This window comes from Stigmatopora nigra, chromosome 22 (assembly GCF_051989575.1).
Source record: "Stigmatopora nigra isolate UIUO_SnigA chromosome 22, RoL_Snig_1.1, whole genome shotgun sequence".
Lineage (NCBI taxonomy): Eukaryota > Metazoa > Chordata > Actinopteri > Syngnathiformes > Syngnathidae > Stigmatopora > Stigmatopora nigra.
In genome coordinates, this window is record NC_135529.1 from 3,711,094 (window position 1) to 3,730,775 (window position 19,682).

General features: G+C 38.0%; 1 protein-coding gene across 5 annotated transcripts in view; it reads right to left on the minus strand.

The window, feature by feature from the left end:
• LOC144215399 (glutamate receptor ionotropic, delta-2) overlaps nt 1–19,682 on the minus strand; it is a 230,902-nt gene that overhangs the window by 4,000 nt on the left and 207,220 nt on the right. For 2 of the 5 annotated variants that reach the window (XM_077744290.1, XM_077744288.1), the window contains one exon: nt 7,155–7,392. In XM_077744290.1, the coding sequence (XP_077600416.1) occupies nt 7,155–7,392 (238 nt within the window). Of the gene's footprint in view, nt 1–1,102; nt 1,411–1,704; nt 1,794–7,154; nt 7,393–19,682 lie in introns of those variants that run through there. The other 3 variants (XR_013330422.1, XR_013330421.1, XM_077744289.1) reach the window with 3 other exon arrangements.

Consider the following 19,682-nt stretch of genomic DNA (forward strand, 5'->3'; position numbering starts at 1 on the left):
TTAACGTCAAAGCATTATGGGAAATGTGCTTGACTTTGGAGATTCCATTGCCACTCATACATTATGGCATCACTTATTTAAACTAAAACACTAAGAATATGCATCTATGTTCACATCGAAACAACCACAAGACCTAAGGATGGTGACACTCAACTGGGAAGTGTTTCATGCTCTTGCGGACTGAGTGGTGCAGGATGGCATAGTTTGTATCTAATGAGGTGAGGCTTTTGTGAGCATGGGGGCTGGGAAAACAAGGGCTGTAGAGGAAGACTTCAAGTTTTGTGAGTTAAGATTTACAGAGGTAGGGAGTAGAAAGTGTAATGTATTACATAGTTTAAAGTGTCATTTTCGACACTGATAAAATATCGCAAGGGAGAACACGTGATGGGAGTTTTGGGGGAAAAAAGGTTGGATTAAAATATTCACTGACCGTGTTCTTGGGGTCAAGGGGGTTGAGTCGTACCATTTGACACTCATGGATGAAGGAGAGCAACTGTCACCCCACTGTTGCCATCTATGGAAGTGGCGGGGGAGTGGTTGGGGGTGGGGGCTTTGTACTTTTTCCTGCCACTATCATACTCACATTGATCAATTAAAAGAAGGGCATGACAAAGGTGTGGAAAGATTTGTTAGGATAACAGAGTGAATGGGCGTAAAGGGAAAGAGTCAATCACAATCTGCCATCTGTGTGATAGGACATGGGAATAAAATTAAGTTTAGGTGGCAAGGGACTGCAGTGAAGGTGAGTGAATGGGTTTTGCGGAAGTTCTGAAGGTCCCAATCATATTGCACCTGGTACATAATCAATATCTATAACTCATCTTTAACATCTATCAGAAAGCAAAGGCATGACTTTGGTGATCAAGTATGATGTGCATAAGTATCGCATTGAACTTGCTCAGTAAAGATGCAACACTATTAAATGTCGATTGATAGATAGCTTTCCCTGAAGGCAAAAAAGGGCTCATCACACACAGAGAGGAAAATGCAGTTTTTAACAACATGAACTCATTTCCTTTAAATCAACTATGCGGTTCAGTCATTTGTGATGAGCCTTCAAGCATTATCAAACACGGTCTTTATGTTTTAGTGTATGTATAACCTTGGGGTGGGGGGTGCAGTGGTGAAGGTGGTCATTCGCATTTTGGGTGCCAACTCGGAGGGGTTGTTGGGTTCGTAGGAATGCTGCACAATCAGCGCACAGGGAATGTCGCAGCATGCTGGGGGCTGGTAACGGGTGGAGGCAGGGGCCATGGCGTTGGAAGTGTTTGAGGTCTGGTTCTGGGTCTGAGCGTTCAGTGCCATGGGGTGCTCATTTGGGTTGTGAGGGCAGATATTGGCAGCTTGCCTGGCAGACGGGCCATCTGCCAGCCTCTGGTTTGTAGTAGCAAGCGTAGAACGGGGAAAGTTCTGGTGTAGAAAGGTTTTGTTTGAATGCATTTTATGCATGCAAGTAGGGTAAGAAGATTTGACATAAAATAAAAAGTCAAACAAATGCAACAGAGCGACGACAGAAAGGGGATGGGTGACAGATGCGATCAAGCAGATGTCAGGATGATAAGGTGGCAAAGAGAAGTCAATAGGAGAAAAACAGACAGGTGGGGGTGAGCGAGAAGAGAGACACGGCAGTCAGTCAACGCACGCAGCCAAGCAGCTCGACCTGTGTCGTGTCCTCAGAGAGACATTCACACAGTCATTATATACCTGGAAAGGGGAGATGTTTAAATGGCATTTTCTATTGCTCTCTGTCTCTCTCCCCTTGCCCGCTACATCCCTCAACACAGAGTACTTATCTAAAAAAACAAAACAAAAAAAAGGCAATATGAGAGCTTTGAGCCACACTTAAACAGATCATTCCAAAGAGTTAGGATGAGCAAAAAGGCAATTCCCGCTTCAAATTTGTTTGCCTACATAGGCCAAATGTACCAAAGAAGTATATGCGCAAAGAATGCCCATTTTGCTCATGCTAAATCTACATGGATCATATGAGATATCAGACATGGTCATCACCATTGATGTGAAAACTGTGAAAGAGCTTTAACAATGATATTTCAAAAGGCTAAGCTTTAAAAGTTTACTTGTATATTTTCCATTGCCAGAACTTCTCCATAAGAATTTCTCAAATACCTTAAAGGCCAATAATATAAAACAATAGTTTGGTTAGGAATGACATGGGTGCTATATAAGGGGAAAAACATAAAAAGAAATAACATCATTTTTGTCCCAAAACAATTTAGAGATAGTTTGGGTTTTATGATGATATTAATAATAATTCTGGAGAGAAAACGGTTATTTTATAGAGCATAGTACAACTGCAATAAAAACCAAAGTAGAAAATCAGTAAAATGCATAATTGAGTCTGACCTAAGTGACCAAATACAACATTGATCCATTATCTATACCATTAATGCCTATTTCTTTTGGGTAGCGTGATTCTGGACAGTCCTGGCACTGAAACAGGAGTTTAGACTGTTTAGATTTTATAAGAATCATAAACAAACATATCAAATAATTATTAAATGTAACCATTTCAAATTAATAGTGGTACATATTCCACTTGTCATTGGCTGTTTAGTGTATTGTGTTGTATGTTCAATTGTTTGATTCCTATGAGTAGCAAACACAAACAACCACCAAGATGCAGCTCCATAAATGACAATGTTGGCCATTCCACACAGAAATAAATAGCACAGACAGTTAAAAAGACAACATTGCAGCAGACAGTATGAATGTCAAAGGTATGCACAAGCATGTTTAAGAGAGAATGTTGAAGAGAAACTCAGCCAACACAACAGATTAGTAGATGCTTGATAGGTGCAGATCATGTGTGCGCCATGTATAGGGGATGGGTTTTCTTTAGGTGCATAAGCTGTCACTGAGTATATTCATTTGATAGGATGAGTATGCAATAATGAGTTATTAAATGTACAACAAACCTGATTGTCACATTTGGATCTTGGAGCAAGCAAAGGATTCCTGAATGTTTATTGCATAGTTGGCATATGTTTCAGCGTTCATTTGATCAACACAAGTTGAAATGATTGAGGGGGTGAGGCAGCAATGGTGTGTGTGTGTGTGTGTGTGTGTGTGTGTGTGTGTGTGTGTGTGTGTGTGTGTGAGAGACAGGTAACTGCTGTTACTTACACTGGGAAATATATAAAGTGATGGGCAATACCAGAGGAGGATTTTCAAACAATTAACATTTCGCCTAATAAGATAAAAGCATTATGGCAGTAGTTTAGAGTTTCTACTGAAAAGCTACTCAGGTTTTCTTGGGATTAACCAGATGTCACACACTAAACGGTATTGACCTCCAATTAATTACAATTAATCTAATTACATTAGATTTCAATTCAAACTACTCGATATATTTAAACAAAATAAGGTAAAATGTCTGTACTGACATTAGAATTCTGCTGCAAAGTGTTCATGTGCATGATAAATTCAGCACAGTGGCATTCTCATGCAAAGAGTGCACTTTCTGCTCCAATATACTTTACTGATGCAGCCTTGCCCACACATAAAGAATGGAGAAACAAGACATTTCTGTTTAATGTGAAGCTAGAAGGAGAAAATAACACATCCGGAGATGGCTAGGGATTGAGCGCAAGTAGCCCATACATTTATTATGGTTGTGGGAGGCCAATGAGTTATTCATTATCCTTGTAGCAATTAAACTTTAGGATTAAAGCTGATATTAAAGAAAAAAAACTCCACTGGCCAAATTTTATGCAAGCGTTCCTTGGGAGATAAAATAAAATGTGTGATTTATCTATCAAGCAGAATTAGATGTGCCTGAACTACAGTGAAATTAGTATTAATTACATTTGAAGGGTGGCCCACATGTATGATGATTTGATAATCCTTGAAATATTAGCGGTAATCGAAAATGCTAAACTGGTCCTTTTCATTTTCAAGTTACCATGACAAGTAATCGATTTCAGAATCATCTTAAAAGGTAATGCATGGGTCAAGGCAACAGCAGGTTGGAGTGCAAATGTCAGGGGTCAACTATCAAAAAAAAGTATGGTTGACTAAGTTAAATCAGTGTTATGGTAACCCCAAATAATAAACCCATTGAACGCCTTACTGAAACACTTGAATGTCAGCTTTCTGTCATTGTCCTGACAGACGGATGTTATGGGGATAAGAAAAACTAAAATAAATGAATAATAATGGTTTTACTTTGTCTGTGACCACAATGAAATTAAAAAAACCCAAATCAACTTGGCCAATATTGCAATCAAAGAGTCTGCCACCCCTGACAATCCCCGCTGTCCATCCTGTTCATGTTGCGACTTTCTCTTGTGCTCAGTTGGGGACTGATTCTTCATTTAAACTGATTTGCAGGGTGGTTGCATGATGAGTTTGTGCAGCAGCAAAAATGATTTGAGTTAAGATGAGGGCAAGTGTCTTTGTGGATGATCAGTGGTTGACATGACTACTTGTCTGAATGACAGATTAAAGCTAGTAACTGAGCAGGGTGCTTCAGGGGGTGCTTAGTGTGTTTACTGGGGTGTGCTGTGAGCAAATTTGATCAGAAACATCTACTTTTTAAGAGTGGAAAAGATCAGGAATGACTACCTTACCTCCCTCAGGATACATAACTTTATTTTTTCTATTTAACTAAACCAAAATAATTCTCAGCAAGGCCAATGCTGGACAAATGGGGTAAATTCCACATTTATGTTCTTGCATTTCATTTCTTTTTAACAGCCTTTTAAGACATTAGTATTTTTACATTTATGTTACATTTTTAGGGAGTCCGTATGTAATTCTGATTTAGTCAGTGGATTCGCCAGTACTAAAAACATTTGAATTTTTAATAACTAATCTTTGTCCGTGTGTTTTAATGGATCAAAATATTCACACTTGAGCGAAATGAAACATGCAGAGTGTGAAAAGAGCTTCTGATAATTATACACAATTAGAAAGTTGTGCTCTCTAAAGTTGTACTGCAATTTATGACATGTTTTATGGTTAGTCACTTTGTGGTAACAATTTGTCTTGATATTTGTTTTTAGTGCGTTTCTCTTTTTTAAAATGGAGCATAATGTACGAGTCTCAGTCACTCTAGATTTCTAAGTAATGAGCATGGGGCATGTGGGGTAATTATTTAATTTGTTTAACTTGATTTACTGAAGCAATAAGACAGTGGCTAATAAAATCATGGCAGCTATAATATAGGGGGGGACTAAATTGCCAGCAGCCGGCTGTCAAATCTGTGCCTTGTTCTCACAGAAGCTTTATGCAAGTGCTTCTCGCCAAAGGGCCTGACGTCGAGGCGGAAGGAGTGGCAAGATTTCCCTCCTAATTGTGAATTCAGTGGTTTGCTGAGGTTTTTTTTGTAATTTATTGAGGAATATCTAATAGCACCTCAATCAAAAAAAGCCACAGCAAGTGTAAAAGCACAATTACGTGTCAAGATTAAAACATGGAACATATGATTTCAGAAAAATGTCCACTCCTAGTTGAACGTAAGGTTGTAATAGCAATGGAAACATTTAATTACAACTAATGGTCCCCAAGGAGGTGATCTCACGCTCTAGCCTGTAAAGCAACTAGAGAAATGGTAATAGAAAAACTCCTCTAAACATACAGCAACTCTAACCTTAATGTATCTTCATCTTAATAGATATAAATATATTTTTTATCATGATGGCAACAGATTATCTGTTTAAATATGCTAGTTAGAGCAAGTTTCAAAAATATTAATATATTTTAATTGCCTGTAAGATGACTGTTAAGATAGTTTCAGCCATGATAGCATTTTCTTTGGTTTATCTCTTGCATGTTCTGGATTATCATATTTGCTTCACTTTTGCACTTGTGAATAAAGTCAATTTAAACATTAGCCCGCCCTATATTTGAAGTGCAGAGAGACGGGGTTTAACGAGATGAAGTTAAGAGATTGGATGCGATGAATGCAAATTGTTGGTAAAAGTGGCCAGCGGTTGTTTGATTTCAATCTATTATTGGAAAAGCAAGTAAAGCTGTTGGCTTTAGGCTTTTTTGCTTACACTCTCTCTCTTTCTCATCTCTGGTGGAGCATAGAAAGCATCCACATTACAAAGACTGCAGGGTTTCTATCATGAAAATGCTCCTAGAAACACTGATTGCCTCAATTGATATGCCTGCTGAGTTGATCAAGCACAAAGGGGCTGATTGGAAATTTCACAGTGCGATGTTGCTAATTTACAAGGTGCCAGTGTTTTGGAGGCGAGTGCCGGCAGTGTAAATATCCATGTTTAATGTTGTGGGTCATTGTTGTGGACTCTTCTACGGTTAAAGAAGATTGCAGCTTTTCTAAGATAAAGCCCTGGGTTGTTTGTAGCAGTTTTTTTTAACAATATTAGCATCCTCTGTTTTCTGCTGAATTAAACTGAGTGGTTGACTTCATCCCCTTTACAGTGGGTGTTTTTGGTCACATTTTGAATTTGTGAACACTGAACTAAATAAAGCTTCTTCAAAACAAGTGACGTTATTGTGATAGTATTTTAAAACGCCACTAGGCACCACCTGGATCGAACCTTTTAACTAGCTGGACTAATTTAAAACAGTATAATTAGAAGTAGGCTTTTAATTTTCATAAGGTGCATATTATATGATTTACTGTGTGCATTTAACAGAGGGTGACATGACTACTGTTGGTTTAGAAGATCCAAAGCATAATTGAATCTGAAGAATGCCACGAATTATATTGATTGAGAGTCAGAAGCTCAATATTATAATATGTCACAATTTACAGTGTGGCATTTGTTTTGGCAATATTAATAATTATGCATTGTAAATGAGGTAGAGACAAACCCCCTGAAGATAAAAGCTGTTGTTTTTGTGGTCAAGTATACCTAGTAATAAAACACAATTTTAAATTAAAAACATCAGCAGGAATAATGAAAAATAATCAAGTAAGAGGAAGAAGATAAATGTGCCCATTTTGTGTAATGTTCTGGATAGTTCCAGGGCTTTATACCCAATGACTATTTGTTCTACTATCTTTCCGCTTCACGTGTCATTCATTCATATCATTGCTTTCTGTTCTTACTCCAAGTCCGTAAATTGATTTACGACTGTCGACAATGCCATGGAATTTTTTCTTTTTTTTTTTTTTTTTGGTTTGTGCTACCCATCCCATCACCAAGCCCATTGCTTACCTCCTTGGAGGGGACCCTGGATCCCTTCCTCCGTGACCACCAACTTTCCACCATGGCTATGAGACAGGAGAGCACCACACCGGCTGCGAGGACACAGAAGACCCCAGCGAAGCTATGGATGTCCAGAGCATTGCTGTTCCGGGATTGGATTGAGTTGTAGAGTTCACATGGGCTGTCCTTTGGCCACCACTTCAGTTTTAGTATATCCATGTCGCCATTCTGCTGTAGCTCCAAGATTCTAGGAGCGTAGAATAAGCACACGGGTTAATGACGACCTCTGAGAATTGGCAAATATCCAGCAACGACAAACTAAATGTAATGTTTTTTTCCCCAAACTCGAAATGGGGGGGAAAAAGTGGTGTGGCCTTGGTTATGTTCTCAGAAACAACATTAGTTTTGTCAAGTTGATAGCACGGGCAACGTGACTTCATCTTGTGATGAGGGAAAAACGGGCCCTTCGATCACTCAAGGTCCAAAATGTTATTGTTTAGTAGATGTGTTTGTTCATGTCACTTCAAATATGTTTACAATGGATGACAACTTCTCCCCGCATCCTGTCATGTCGCCTACGCTATATCGGCACCACTCTGTGTGCTGATTTGCATCTGTCTTTTATACAATATGCAAATAAGTCAGTGCATTTTTCCCCTGGTCTGATAAAACATAATTTTTTAATTGAATCTTTTTAAAATAGCTTGCAAAACACAAGGAAATGTGAATACATTTTAATAGCCAGACTATAATACTATACATACAGTACAAAGTATATATAGTTCTATCCATCACTCGCCAAACATGAGTGACAGGGAGTAGTCACTGGGCTGTTATTGAAATAAATTCTGAGGAAACAACAAAATAAAGCCTAACTTTATTGCTTGGGATGTAACAATACCGTTGCTCAGTTGCACACTCACCACTAGGACAATAAAATTAGAAACACGGTGTGGTATTGTGCATATTTCCCAGAAGAGGAAACTCTAACCAGGGGGACTTTTGCATAACAGTGCCCGAGACAGGTGGACTGCTGCCTCTCAGAGCAGCCGTTTGGTGAGTCTCGCTCTCCCTGTGGTGACAATTTGACATCCCCAAAAAGTTATGATCAATGTGAGTTGTGGTTTAATTTCTTACACATGTTTTAAAATGCTTCGACTCGCTAGGGATTAAGTAGGGAAGAGCTATATAGCCCCACTGATGGCTGAGCAGAGACCTAACGCAATCACACCAAACAGCTTCAAGTCTTGGAAGGCGAGCTCTACAACACGTCTCCACGCAAAATGTCCAAGATTCATGTTTTAATCCAACATAAACTCATCACAGCTCCTCATTCATGTCAGACGAACCAGACAGTTCCAAAAGGAAGAAAGGAAGATTACAGGCTCGCAAAGAGCTAGATGTGCTCATCAAAAGAGCCAGGTATGCAAAGAGATGAAAAAATACAACAGTCAATCTGAACATTCATTGAATCATTAATGTACAACTAATATAATTGCAATTTGAAATAATTAAAAAAGGGAATGCAAACAGGAAAGAAAAAACAGAGGGTAGGGGGAAAACTGCAAATGATGTGCTAATCGCTGTTGAGCTTCTTTTCCATTTGAGGGCAGTACTGTTCCATTAAATTCCTTCCCAGAGCTCAGAACATCACATTGGGCTGTCAAATTCATTGTGGTCAACATTAATATGTCTTGCAGCACAGCAAGAGTACACCGCCACAATGTCATTATGCAGCCTAGCCTGAGTCTGGCGATTGATGGCTTCAGAGAGAATACAGCTCAGAGGTTGATGGGGTCCCTCTGTTAGCCTTCAGCTTAGGATTTTAGTGGGTCGCTGTTTCTGGGGTGCTAGGCGATGCGTGCACACATGCACAAACAGGCATTTCAAAGCTCTGTTTGCTCTTAGCTGGGTGTTTTAAAAAAAAGGTGATATAGAGTGGAGGCGTTGAGGGACTAAAAGGAGAAGGGCAAATTAAGAATGCAAAAAGACAATGCTTAGGCTCATCATACCAGCAAATAACACAGGTTCCATGGACAAGATAACCCCCATTAATCCTCATAAATAAAGCCAAATGAGGGTCATAAGGACCCTCCCAAAGTTAAATACCTTCACTTATATGTACAACGGGGCAGATGTTGCCGATAATACATGGAATTGCCCTCAGGATTTAAAACCTTAGTGCAATTCCAGTGACAGCCCCCTGACATCAATCATAGCACACGCCCCTCATCTTTACAAGGAACACACAAGATGGCCAGGCATCAAGTGTTGCAAATGAACAAGCAGAATATTTACATAATTAATTTCCTAGACAATAACAGGTAGAAGCAAGGCCAGTTTCATTGAGAATCTGCTAAACAGGCTTAGCAATACAACCATGTCACTATTGTTGGGCGATATCCTCTTATTACTTTTTAGGCCTATGCGATTAAAAATGAATTTCAAACATAGTAATAGGATTAAAAAAGACAATTCTTTTATCCAGCCACCCACAATATTAATGGCATTTGACATTAACTACCTTGTCTTGGTTGTAATTGAACACACAAACAGTCTTGATCCAAACAGTTTTCATTAATTTAGGACCCTGAATATGTTGTATTGTATCATGAAAGTTTATAAAGAGCAGAGCAAAACTAGATTTAAATTATTCACTAGAGAAAAAATATTGACTGGATTAAATGTCAATACCTGGAGCATCACATTTTTTATAATGCTGCGACATAGTCATGTATCTTCTATTTTATTGTGATAGCACACAGTTAATAAAGACCAATATGTTGGCATTTCACGCAATAACAGATAAGGGCATAACAAAAACAACAAAGAATAACTAAAAAAGAATTACCGTAGATTGTGTGCATTTGCAATTCAGAGCAGAGTGCCGTAGCTCTTACTTTTATTAGGACGTCGTCTGCCTGTGGAGCTCATCATCTATCTTTTGACACTAATTGTCCTCTAGACTTTTGCCAAAAGCTGTTTTCCCTAAATGCATGAGTGATAAATAAAATATAAAAAACTAAAAAAGAAATGCTACATTTAGGCCTGACATAGCGTGTAACTATTTGGTTGAAGTATATTTTTGTTTTGTGGTAGAGTTTTTTGCATGTCTAGTTCACAGTTTCAAGATGGAGTGTTCAATTCGGATGCTTTGGCTTCGGTTGCAGAGTTTGTGGGGTATTTGTAAAACTTGAATGGCACGTAGTGTAAGCCAGGGGTTGAATAAGGCTCTTTAGTGCTTAGTAAAAGGTTGATTTTCCTTGAAATGTCTCAACACCAAGCGGTGTGATGATGTAGCGGACGTGCCTGCTGCCAACCCAACTTGTCAGCCTCGAGGGCCCTCAGGGAGCTTGCAAGCTCATGACCTAGCTGGTGGCTGTTGCTTCTTATCAGGGCTTGGAAAGCCCTGCGATGACTCAGAGAGTGTCATTCTAGGCATTGGTGCTATTAATCTCATACAGTATATTGTTGTGGCGGAAATATGTAAAGATGTGTCGTCATATTCAGCATTTGTGATATTTGATTGACAGTTGAGTTCTTTGTTGTTTCAAGATATACCGGCTGCATTCAACAGTGGAGAGAGTGATGTTACTTTTCATTATTTTTTTCACACCTGAGGCAACAACAACAATGTTTTCTTTAAATTTTGTATGTTTTTCACTTTACAGGGACTTTAATTTATTCACTCCTGAATAGAATAAATAAAAATACAATGCTTGGAAACAGATACATTTGCTTAAAGTACATACTATTCATTTTAATGATTTGTTTCTAAAAACATCAAATAAGATGGAATATGTATGAATATAGCCACCATCAAATCCTACTTGGTGGCATTGTGAGTGTAAGTGGAATGGTTATCTGTCTCTGTGTGTGTCCTGCAACTGATGGGAGACCAATCTATATGACGTCACCATGTGCTTTTCTGGCCAATCCATATCACTATGTAAAGCTAAGTGCACAATCAAGCCCGGTCAGTGGCTGTTTTATGTGCAGTTTCCTGATTTACTAAACCATCAAGCTGTGCCGCAAGTTCCGTGGTTTAATTGCCTTTTTGTTATTTAGTTCACCATGAAACTGTGAGGAAATGTTAGAGCCCCCAATTCCCTCAAATATATAATCTCTCGTATGTGCTTGATGTTATTTGAGCTTTAATACAGTAAGGCAACGCATCATAAGGTTCTTGCTTCAGCGATGGCTGGTGTGGGATGCTTAGGTTAAGTTATAATACTGCCAAGGGCCTGCTAAATTTCAAATAATTTGTACCTAACAGTACACAATTACTGTTGTGCCAAGTCAACGTCTGGCAATTGAATGGGTCATGGTATGGCCACAATCTGCAGAAGCACCCACAAAGACCTTTTTTCTTCAATTCAAATTTGGTGGGTTTGTTAAGAACACTCTTGTTTGACCCAATCAACCAACCATTAAGCTATCAAGTATAGGAAAATACCTTGACAACATTTTTGTAATGTTATGTACTATATGGTTGACATTGAACATTGATGTCACCGATGACATTGTGTGTAATGGTTACAACATTCACCTAAAAAAAAGCTATGTCTATCTTGTTCTTAAAAAAGACATGACAATTATATTTAAACTGATTGTTCACACTGTTGTGCTTCATTTATTTGGAACCTGTGTCTGACAGGCGGGATTAAAGGCCACCGTGCAGCAGCCTGACAAAAACATGGCTCCAGTCAAAGGTTTCCTGCGGTCAACCATCTGTTTCGATCACTAATTTGGCTTGCGCTGAGACCAAAAATACAAAATCACATATACTTTATTGAGCTGTCACCAAGGCAATAGAAATATGAATTTCCACTAGTGTGCTTGGATTGTAAAATAGAAATCCAGAAACAATGGCAAAGAAAACATTCGAACTGTGAGTCATTGTGAAAAATCAATTTTTATATACATGACCTCTTGTTAAAATAAAATGGCTTATGTTACTTAAAACTGTGGCTAGTGTGCTTATCCTTTCCACCATTCAATGCATTTAATTCTTCGCATGCCACATCTATAAACCTTTACTTAGGCCTTTCTCCAGCTCTTTTACCTGGATCATTCACCCTCATTAATTCTAAATGTGAATATTGTGTGTATAGAATAAATAAATGCTTTAATATCAAATTGTCTTTTTAGCATTTGAGAATCATTTCTCAAATATTCTTGGAATATAGATTTCACTTTCATTGTTAGCCTCAATCATTAGGAGATTAGCTTTTTGTCTGATTAAGTGTGGTTATAGCAATAATGTCAGTCAGCCCGATTGTGCATTTTCTTGTTTGAATAGTCAGTAGCAACCAACATGATATCTGACTGAGTGCATACTCATGTAGAATTGTTTCCATGGAACAGCTGTTGTGTGTGTGTGTGTGTGCGTGCGGGTGTGCATGTGTGTGTGCGTGTGCCTGCTTTCTCCTTGCATTAAGACCGTTGAATTTCACTCGGAAAATCTATAATGACTTTAACACTCCCACTGGATGTTAATAGCAAATGAGGAGAGGGTTGCCAATGTGTTGGTGGGGGCAAATGCCGAGCGTATGTGTGTGTCAGAGTGTGTGCGCGCTTCAGGTATCTCACTCGTCGCTCTCACTCTATGCAGTGGTGGACTAGTTGTTACCATGGCAACTCGAGGGCAGCAGCCTTGATGGTGGGGTGATCCAAACATTATTACTTGATTGCAGCGGGTGGGTGGATGATTTGGATGAATGAGAAAATATGGTAGGTTTTGAGTTTTAAAAAAATGATCATAAACTCAATGCAATAGGAAGTAAATGACAACTCTTGTTATCATCATTGTTTAGGTTTGGGGATATGAGTACGCATTTAGACTAATATGTGAGGAAAACTACCACGGCAATCTGATTTACAAAATGTATTGATTAAAAATTGCTACACTAAAAACTTTGGAGGTTCTTTGAAAACAATGTCTCTAGTTTAAACATCTAGCTATTTGCAACAGCCCGAAATGTTATAACTTATCTGGACTGTCATAAGATGGATGCTAAACAAACAGCAAATCATGCAGCTACACAACTGCTTAGATGAAAGGAGGAGGGTAAAAACTTAAAGGGATGGTGAGAAATCACAAAGCAACCTGTCATCTCAATGTCTGCATCTGCCGAAATGATCTTCAGGTCATTGGTATTGGTCAACTCAGCCAGACAGCTCCCTTTAACATGTAATTACTGCTTCCTCCTAAGACTCTAGGAGCCAAGGGTACACTTCCACATAGATCATCGATTTCACTGGAATTTTTCTCAGGTACAGCAAAATACCTACATTGTATAGTGTATACATTTAAAGAAAGGTTTACATCCAAGACAAATCTCCTGTAATTGTAACTGTACAAAGTTCAACACGATAATGCTCAATTTGACTTCACAGGTCAAATAACCAATCCAATCCAATTCAAATCTAAAGACAATCAATAAAAAAATTAAATTTCGGCCCGAATATCCATATCTTATATTTTATCAATAGAGTAAAAAAGAAAAGCACATCACTGGTTGTCTACCTCAATTAGTAGCAGATGTCATCTAACATGCAGGGGAGTTTAATGATAATTCATGAGTTTAAAGCCTTTCAGAAACGGTTAGACATAATTGTAATTCTCTCCCCAATGATCCTAAAAGTGTCGTCATGCTGCAGCACCAGACGACTACAGCAAAATATTCTTGCAGTGGCTCGAAGAATTTTCCCTTACTCCGACATTAAACACAAAAAAACTAGAAAACAGTCACTGTTAGGTTAAAGGTGGAGGGGGAGTGATTGGTTTGACTCATAGCACATGATGGAAAATTGAGCGAGAAAATTAAAGTAGGTTTCATCGAGATGGAGACCTGACAACAAACTACCGAGAAATGGGGTGGCGTGAGAGAGAGAAGACACAAGGAAGAAATTGACCAATAATGTAACAAAATGAGCAGAAAGGAGGTAGGAGAAGTGCACAGGATATGGACATGTAAAACTAAAATGATTTTGCAGTCTCTGAGATGAATATGTGAAAGTCAGCTCCTTAAACGTGAACAAAACTGGTGTGACAGCTCACTTAGTGGTCTAAATAACACTGACATCATCTTCGGGGTCTTATATGGCTTGCTAGTGTTTACTGCATTCTTGCAGCCGCTGGGTCTGATTCATCCAGGATTTTATTCTTGGAAAGTTTTTTCACCATATTCAAGAGAGGATGGAAGATTTGTCCCTTAGTTGCATGTGGCGTAATTGGCATGAATCTACTCATTTAAAGGGAAACTGCTTTGAATGTCAAAATTACACGTGAGTGACTGACACGTCAAAATTAAAATCGGATACATATTACGATAACTGATGCTGTGTTCACTATATTATTAATTTTAAAAAAAAAAACACAATAATCTGCCAATAGTTATTTTTATGCCTGGAGTAAATTTAAAAACAATCTAACTATGAAAAATATATGTATTACATTTATGACATTAATATGAATTCAGTCATCTTAGTATATTAATGCATTCAAAGAAAACTATATTTATTTTATTTCTAATATACAGTACATTTATTTCACTTGAGCAATGTTACTTGTGACCTGGAGATGTCTTTTAAGCTTTTGCAGCAAATAGGCTGGTTTCTGTCTATTATGTAAATACCATCTCTGTTCTCAAACAGATACCCTAACACTCCCATACTTAAGTTTCCAATTTACATCATAAAACTTAAAAGCTATATTTTTTCTGCTCCTCTAGTCTGTATGTAGCTGAATAGAACCCACAAACATTTGTCGCAATCAAAGCTTTGTTCACCAGTCAGAAGAATGTCACCAGAATTCATAATAAAATGTTACAAAATACCGAGATGGGGGAGGCCTATTGAAGCTTAAGAAAATTCATATGTTAAATATAATAGGTTTGGAAATATGGTGAGTCTGCAATGGGCTGGCAACTACCTATAATTAGGTTGGTTAGTTCCCAGCACCATAAGAGGAGTACATAAGATAAATGAATGAATACAAAGATATGAAGTTCAATGAATATACTTCATCTGGATTGGTGGCACACGGCAAGAGGTGAAAGTTATTTCATATCAACAGCAACAGAGTTTCACATATTACGGTGTATCGCATTTTTCAGTTTTAATACTTTATTGCTTGAGGCTTAGTAAGTGACATAATAGAGAAACCAGCACTTAATCAAGGAAGCCTCTCCTTTGAAAGAGATTGCCCATTAAATTATAATCATGCTCTTTACTGTAATGTGACCTGCATTAATCTGTGAATAAGTCAATATCACACATCCTTAATGTGGTTGTTTAATGGACTGTAGCTAGTGGACTCTATCACAGATTGGTCCGTTTGAAAGCAGGAAGCTTTCAAAAAGGCAATTTTAACTATGGTGTTCACGCAGCAAAATCAACAGCATTTTTCTAAAAGCTGAGCCAGCCAGAGAGAGGCATTTCTATCCTCAGGCTATCAAATAAGGCCATTCGGAATTTCTCCACCAAACTGGACTCACTCAATAAGCACAGTATATATTGTCAAATAAATTCCAATACACACTGAACTGAAACGTAAACAGTGTTTTCCTGATTATAACAGTTTGTCATATGCCCATTGTTTCTTGTTTCTAAATAGTTTTAATACAAAAAAAAGGTGTAAGCAGGGACTAACACCAAAAAAATTGAATCTATTATTTGTAGAAAAACGGTGTGTAGAAATATTGTTACTTATGAAGAACAAATAATAAATAATAAAATATAAAGCATATTAATTTTAATTAGGGTTCAAAATACAGCACTCCATTGGAATTCCATTGGTGAGGTCCTCTTATGGTTGGGCTTCACAAGCGTATGTCGAAATTAAATGACTACTTCGAGTTTATGAAATTAACTCAAAACAGCTATTATGTAACTGAGATTGCATTGTCCATACAGCAGTTCAGCCATCCAGAATTAAACTCAGAGTGCATCAAAACTGCCTTGTTAAATAGTCCTGCCTTCTTGACAATGTTAAAGACAGACCCTTAAACCCGTTTTTATATGGAAGCCTTAAAAGTGTGTGCTAAAAGGTTTTTGCTCCCTTAAGCAAACTTAGCAATGCTTGGTAAGTCTAATAACTAACAGTTTGGAGGATTTCATCCTTTTTTTCTAAGTTTTCAATTAGGCCTCATTAAAGCAGAGTGTGTGTGTGAAGTGGAGCAGACCATCAAAGCTGGTACGGCATAAACAGCACAGTCAAGTCAAATGTTCATTAACTGTCATTAACACACAGAGTGTAAGCAGTCGACCTTGCCATCATTAATTAGGAATAAATAAAAAATAAGGAACACGCTAAGTGTATGAGTGGCATTTGAATGTGATAACTTGACTATGAAAGAGATGTAAACATGAAGTTATGGATGTTATACATAAGGTCTGCACGTTACAAGAATTATCGTGAGACTAAGAAGGATTTTTTCTCAGATAAAACAGTTATACGGGGGCTTCAATGGTGCATTTCTATTAAAGCTACTTTATAGAATAAATGCTGATGCTTATTGGGTTTTTCTTCAAGGTCGGCAATAATAAAACTTTCACAAGTCAGTTCATCGATAGATTTTTAAATAAAGTATTTCAGCAAATGTATTGTTGCTCACACTGCTTGCCAGAATACTAAGAGCATTGAAAAACAGTTTGTAAGTGCCACAAACATCTAACTTGGTTTTCATTGGTCCCTTAGAATCCCCCACAGATTCAACAATAATTTGGCCTCAGTCAACAAAGACTCAAGCTTGATTAGCTGAGAATGTCAATTCATTGAACAGCCTTTTAACATTTAACAAAACAGTAAATTATTATAAAGTATTTGTCCTACCCATGATTTTGTAATCTAAATTGCATACATTAAATTTATGTACAAGCTACCTACTGCTCCCATTTGCTGCTCTGCATCTATACTAGACATGTATAATTTAATTGCTTTATTCAAAAAACAAAGGAAAGGAGAAGGTAGCGTTTGGCTTTTGGCTTTATAGAAAAGACAGAAGATAAATACAATAATCAGGGAAGAGAAAGGCAAAGAGGAAGGACGGGAAAAAAAGTCTGCTATACAGCTTTCTGTTTTGTCCTAGCAGAGAATATAACAGAAAGAACGCAAGAGAAGGAAATTATAGTAATTTAGTAACTATTGGTATAATATTGTATGGTTTGCTGTTTTTGTAGAGTGACAGCTACACACAAGTCAAAGTAATGACATTGAACTATCCAGTTTCCCCAAAACTTGTAAAGCCCTTTTGCACAGGTGTTATAATCTCCCTCTCCTTCTTTAACAATTATCAAAATGTACATCAGTGCTTGGGACATATGTAAACACAAAGTCGTGGTGGCGACGTCGTCAATACTGGGGCTATTTCCTCTTAAGTGTTGGTGTAGGAGAATCTTTAATTGGCCTGCGCTAGTGTAAAAATGGCACTTTCACGTCCAGTGGAGACCTGTACTGACAAGTTGCTGAGCAATATGATTCATATGGGCCAGGGCGTACATTTGAAAGGGAGCATTTGTGCGATTCTTGGCATGATCTATTGCACCCAAGAGCAGTCACCCGTTAAATGTGACGCAATAGAGCCACACTGCTGGTTCTTGATATGAAGGGAATAAAAAAAAAAGATTTGCGCAAATCTGGGAGGTTGAAGTCTGCCGAGTATGAGGAACTGCAAGCATACTCTGATGAAAAATTGTCTTTAAAGAGTGTATAATAGCGGACTAACATGAAATTATTTAAACCCAACACACTAATTTCACTTTTTACGTCTGCAATAATTTACCCCCCAAACAACTTGCGTGTGTAGGTATCATTTGGAATTAGCAGACTATCACTTTGAACGAACACACACAGACAAAATCAAAGCAAGTCACTGAATTTGTTGTCCTATTGCAACACTTCGATGGAAGCACTTTACCTGACCTCTAGCAATGGCTTCTTCACAACAAAGTGGTTGAAAATGAGGACGTTAGAGTAGGCTGTCTATTTCTAAAGACAATGGCCTACCCTCTCTCTCTAAAGTGTCAGAGACAATCAATCCTTCCTAGTCTCTAAAACTACCTCTGGGGAGCTGCAGGTAGAAGCTGTGAGAGGGAGTTAAATATTGTGACAAAGATATACACCAGAAAAGGAACACTTGACATACTGTATTATGTGTATGTATGTATATATATATATATATATATATATATATATATATATATATATGTATGTAAATATATGTCCATACGTATATGTATGTATATATGTATGTGTGTCTATATGTATGTGTATATATGTGTGTATATATGTATGTGTACATGTGTGTGTGTATATGTTTATGTGTGTGTATATATGTATGTGTGTTTATATGTATATGTGTGTATATATTCCGGTTTACTCCCACATTCCAAAAACATGCATCATCATAGAGTAGTTGGACAATCTTAATCGCCCCTACTTATGAGTGTGAACATGGTTGTCTGTCTCCTTCTGCCCTGCGATTGGCTGGCCACCAATTCAGGCTGTTCCCCACCTGCCACCCATAGTTAGCTGGGATATGTTATAGAAGTAGCCTGTCACACATATGTCAGTAGGACAAGGGCAAACAGTTCTTTCCCCCCTCCAGTGCACCTTGGTAACCATGTGAGGATAAGGGTTAGGGGAATGAATAAATGAATACAATGTTAATAGTATTTGTATGTAATTCCATTGTTGTTGTTTTCTGTCTGTACCGACATGTGGAGTAAATGCATTACAAGTAAATGAAGAGACAAGAAATGACTGACACAAACACGAGATATGCCGCCTTGTGTCCACAATGAATGTCTGTTGCTCGACTATGACAGCTACAGGCAAATGTTGGCCTTTAGTTAAATATGTCCTATTTGTCTGCGAGCAAGTGTTTTTGTTTAAAAAACAATTTGCACTCTGTATCATGCCTTGCAATATTCCATCTTACTATTTGTACAGAAGCCTGCATTCATGTTTAGCTACTAACACATATTTGCTTATTTGATCCGAGATTTTATTATTCCAGTTAAGCATGCACATGGGAAGGGAAAGCAGTATTAGTTGTAACATGTGGTTTGCCGACTTCTACCACATGGGAGCTCCAGCTTCAGCACCCCCGCAAACCTTATGAGGATAGTCGTGGATAACATGCAAACTCCACACAATAAGGACTGGGATCGAACCTCTTATACCCAGAAATGTGAAGGTGACACGCTAAACCACTCTGCTACTGGGGCGCCCTCTAAAATCATGCCAAATGTATTATTTCACTAATATACAATTTAACTTCTAGAGAAGAAATTGAATTAAGCTGTGAAAGCCCAATGCTGACAAGCTTTTATATTTTCCCTCTTGATGCAGTGGTCCCCACGTACAGTCATTAAAAGAAAAGGCTGTGCTATAAAGACGAGAGCACTCCACGCATGGGCCACAAAGAAACCATTGGATTTATAAGACTGCAGCTGCAATGCAGGGCTGAGAAGCGTCTAAGGACCTTACCAGAAAACAGCAAAACAAGTGAATATATTGTCTCTAAAGGC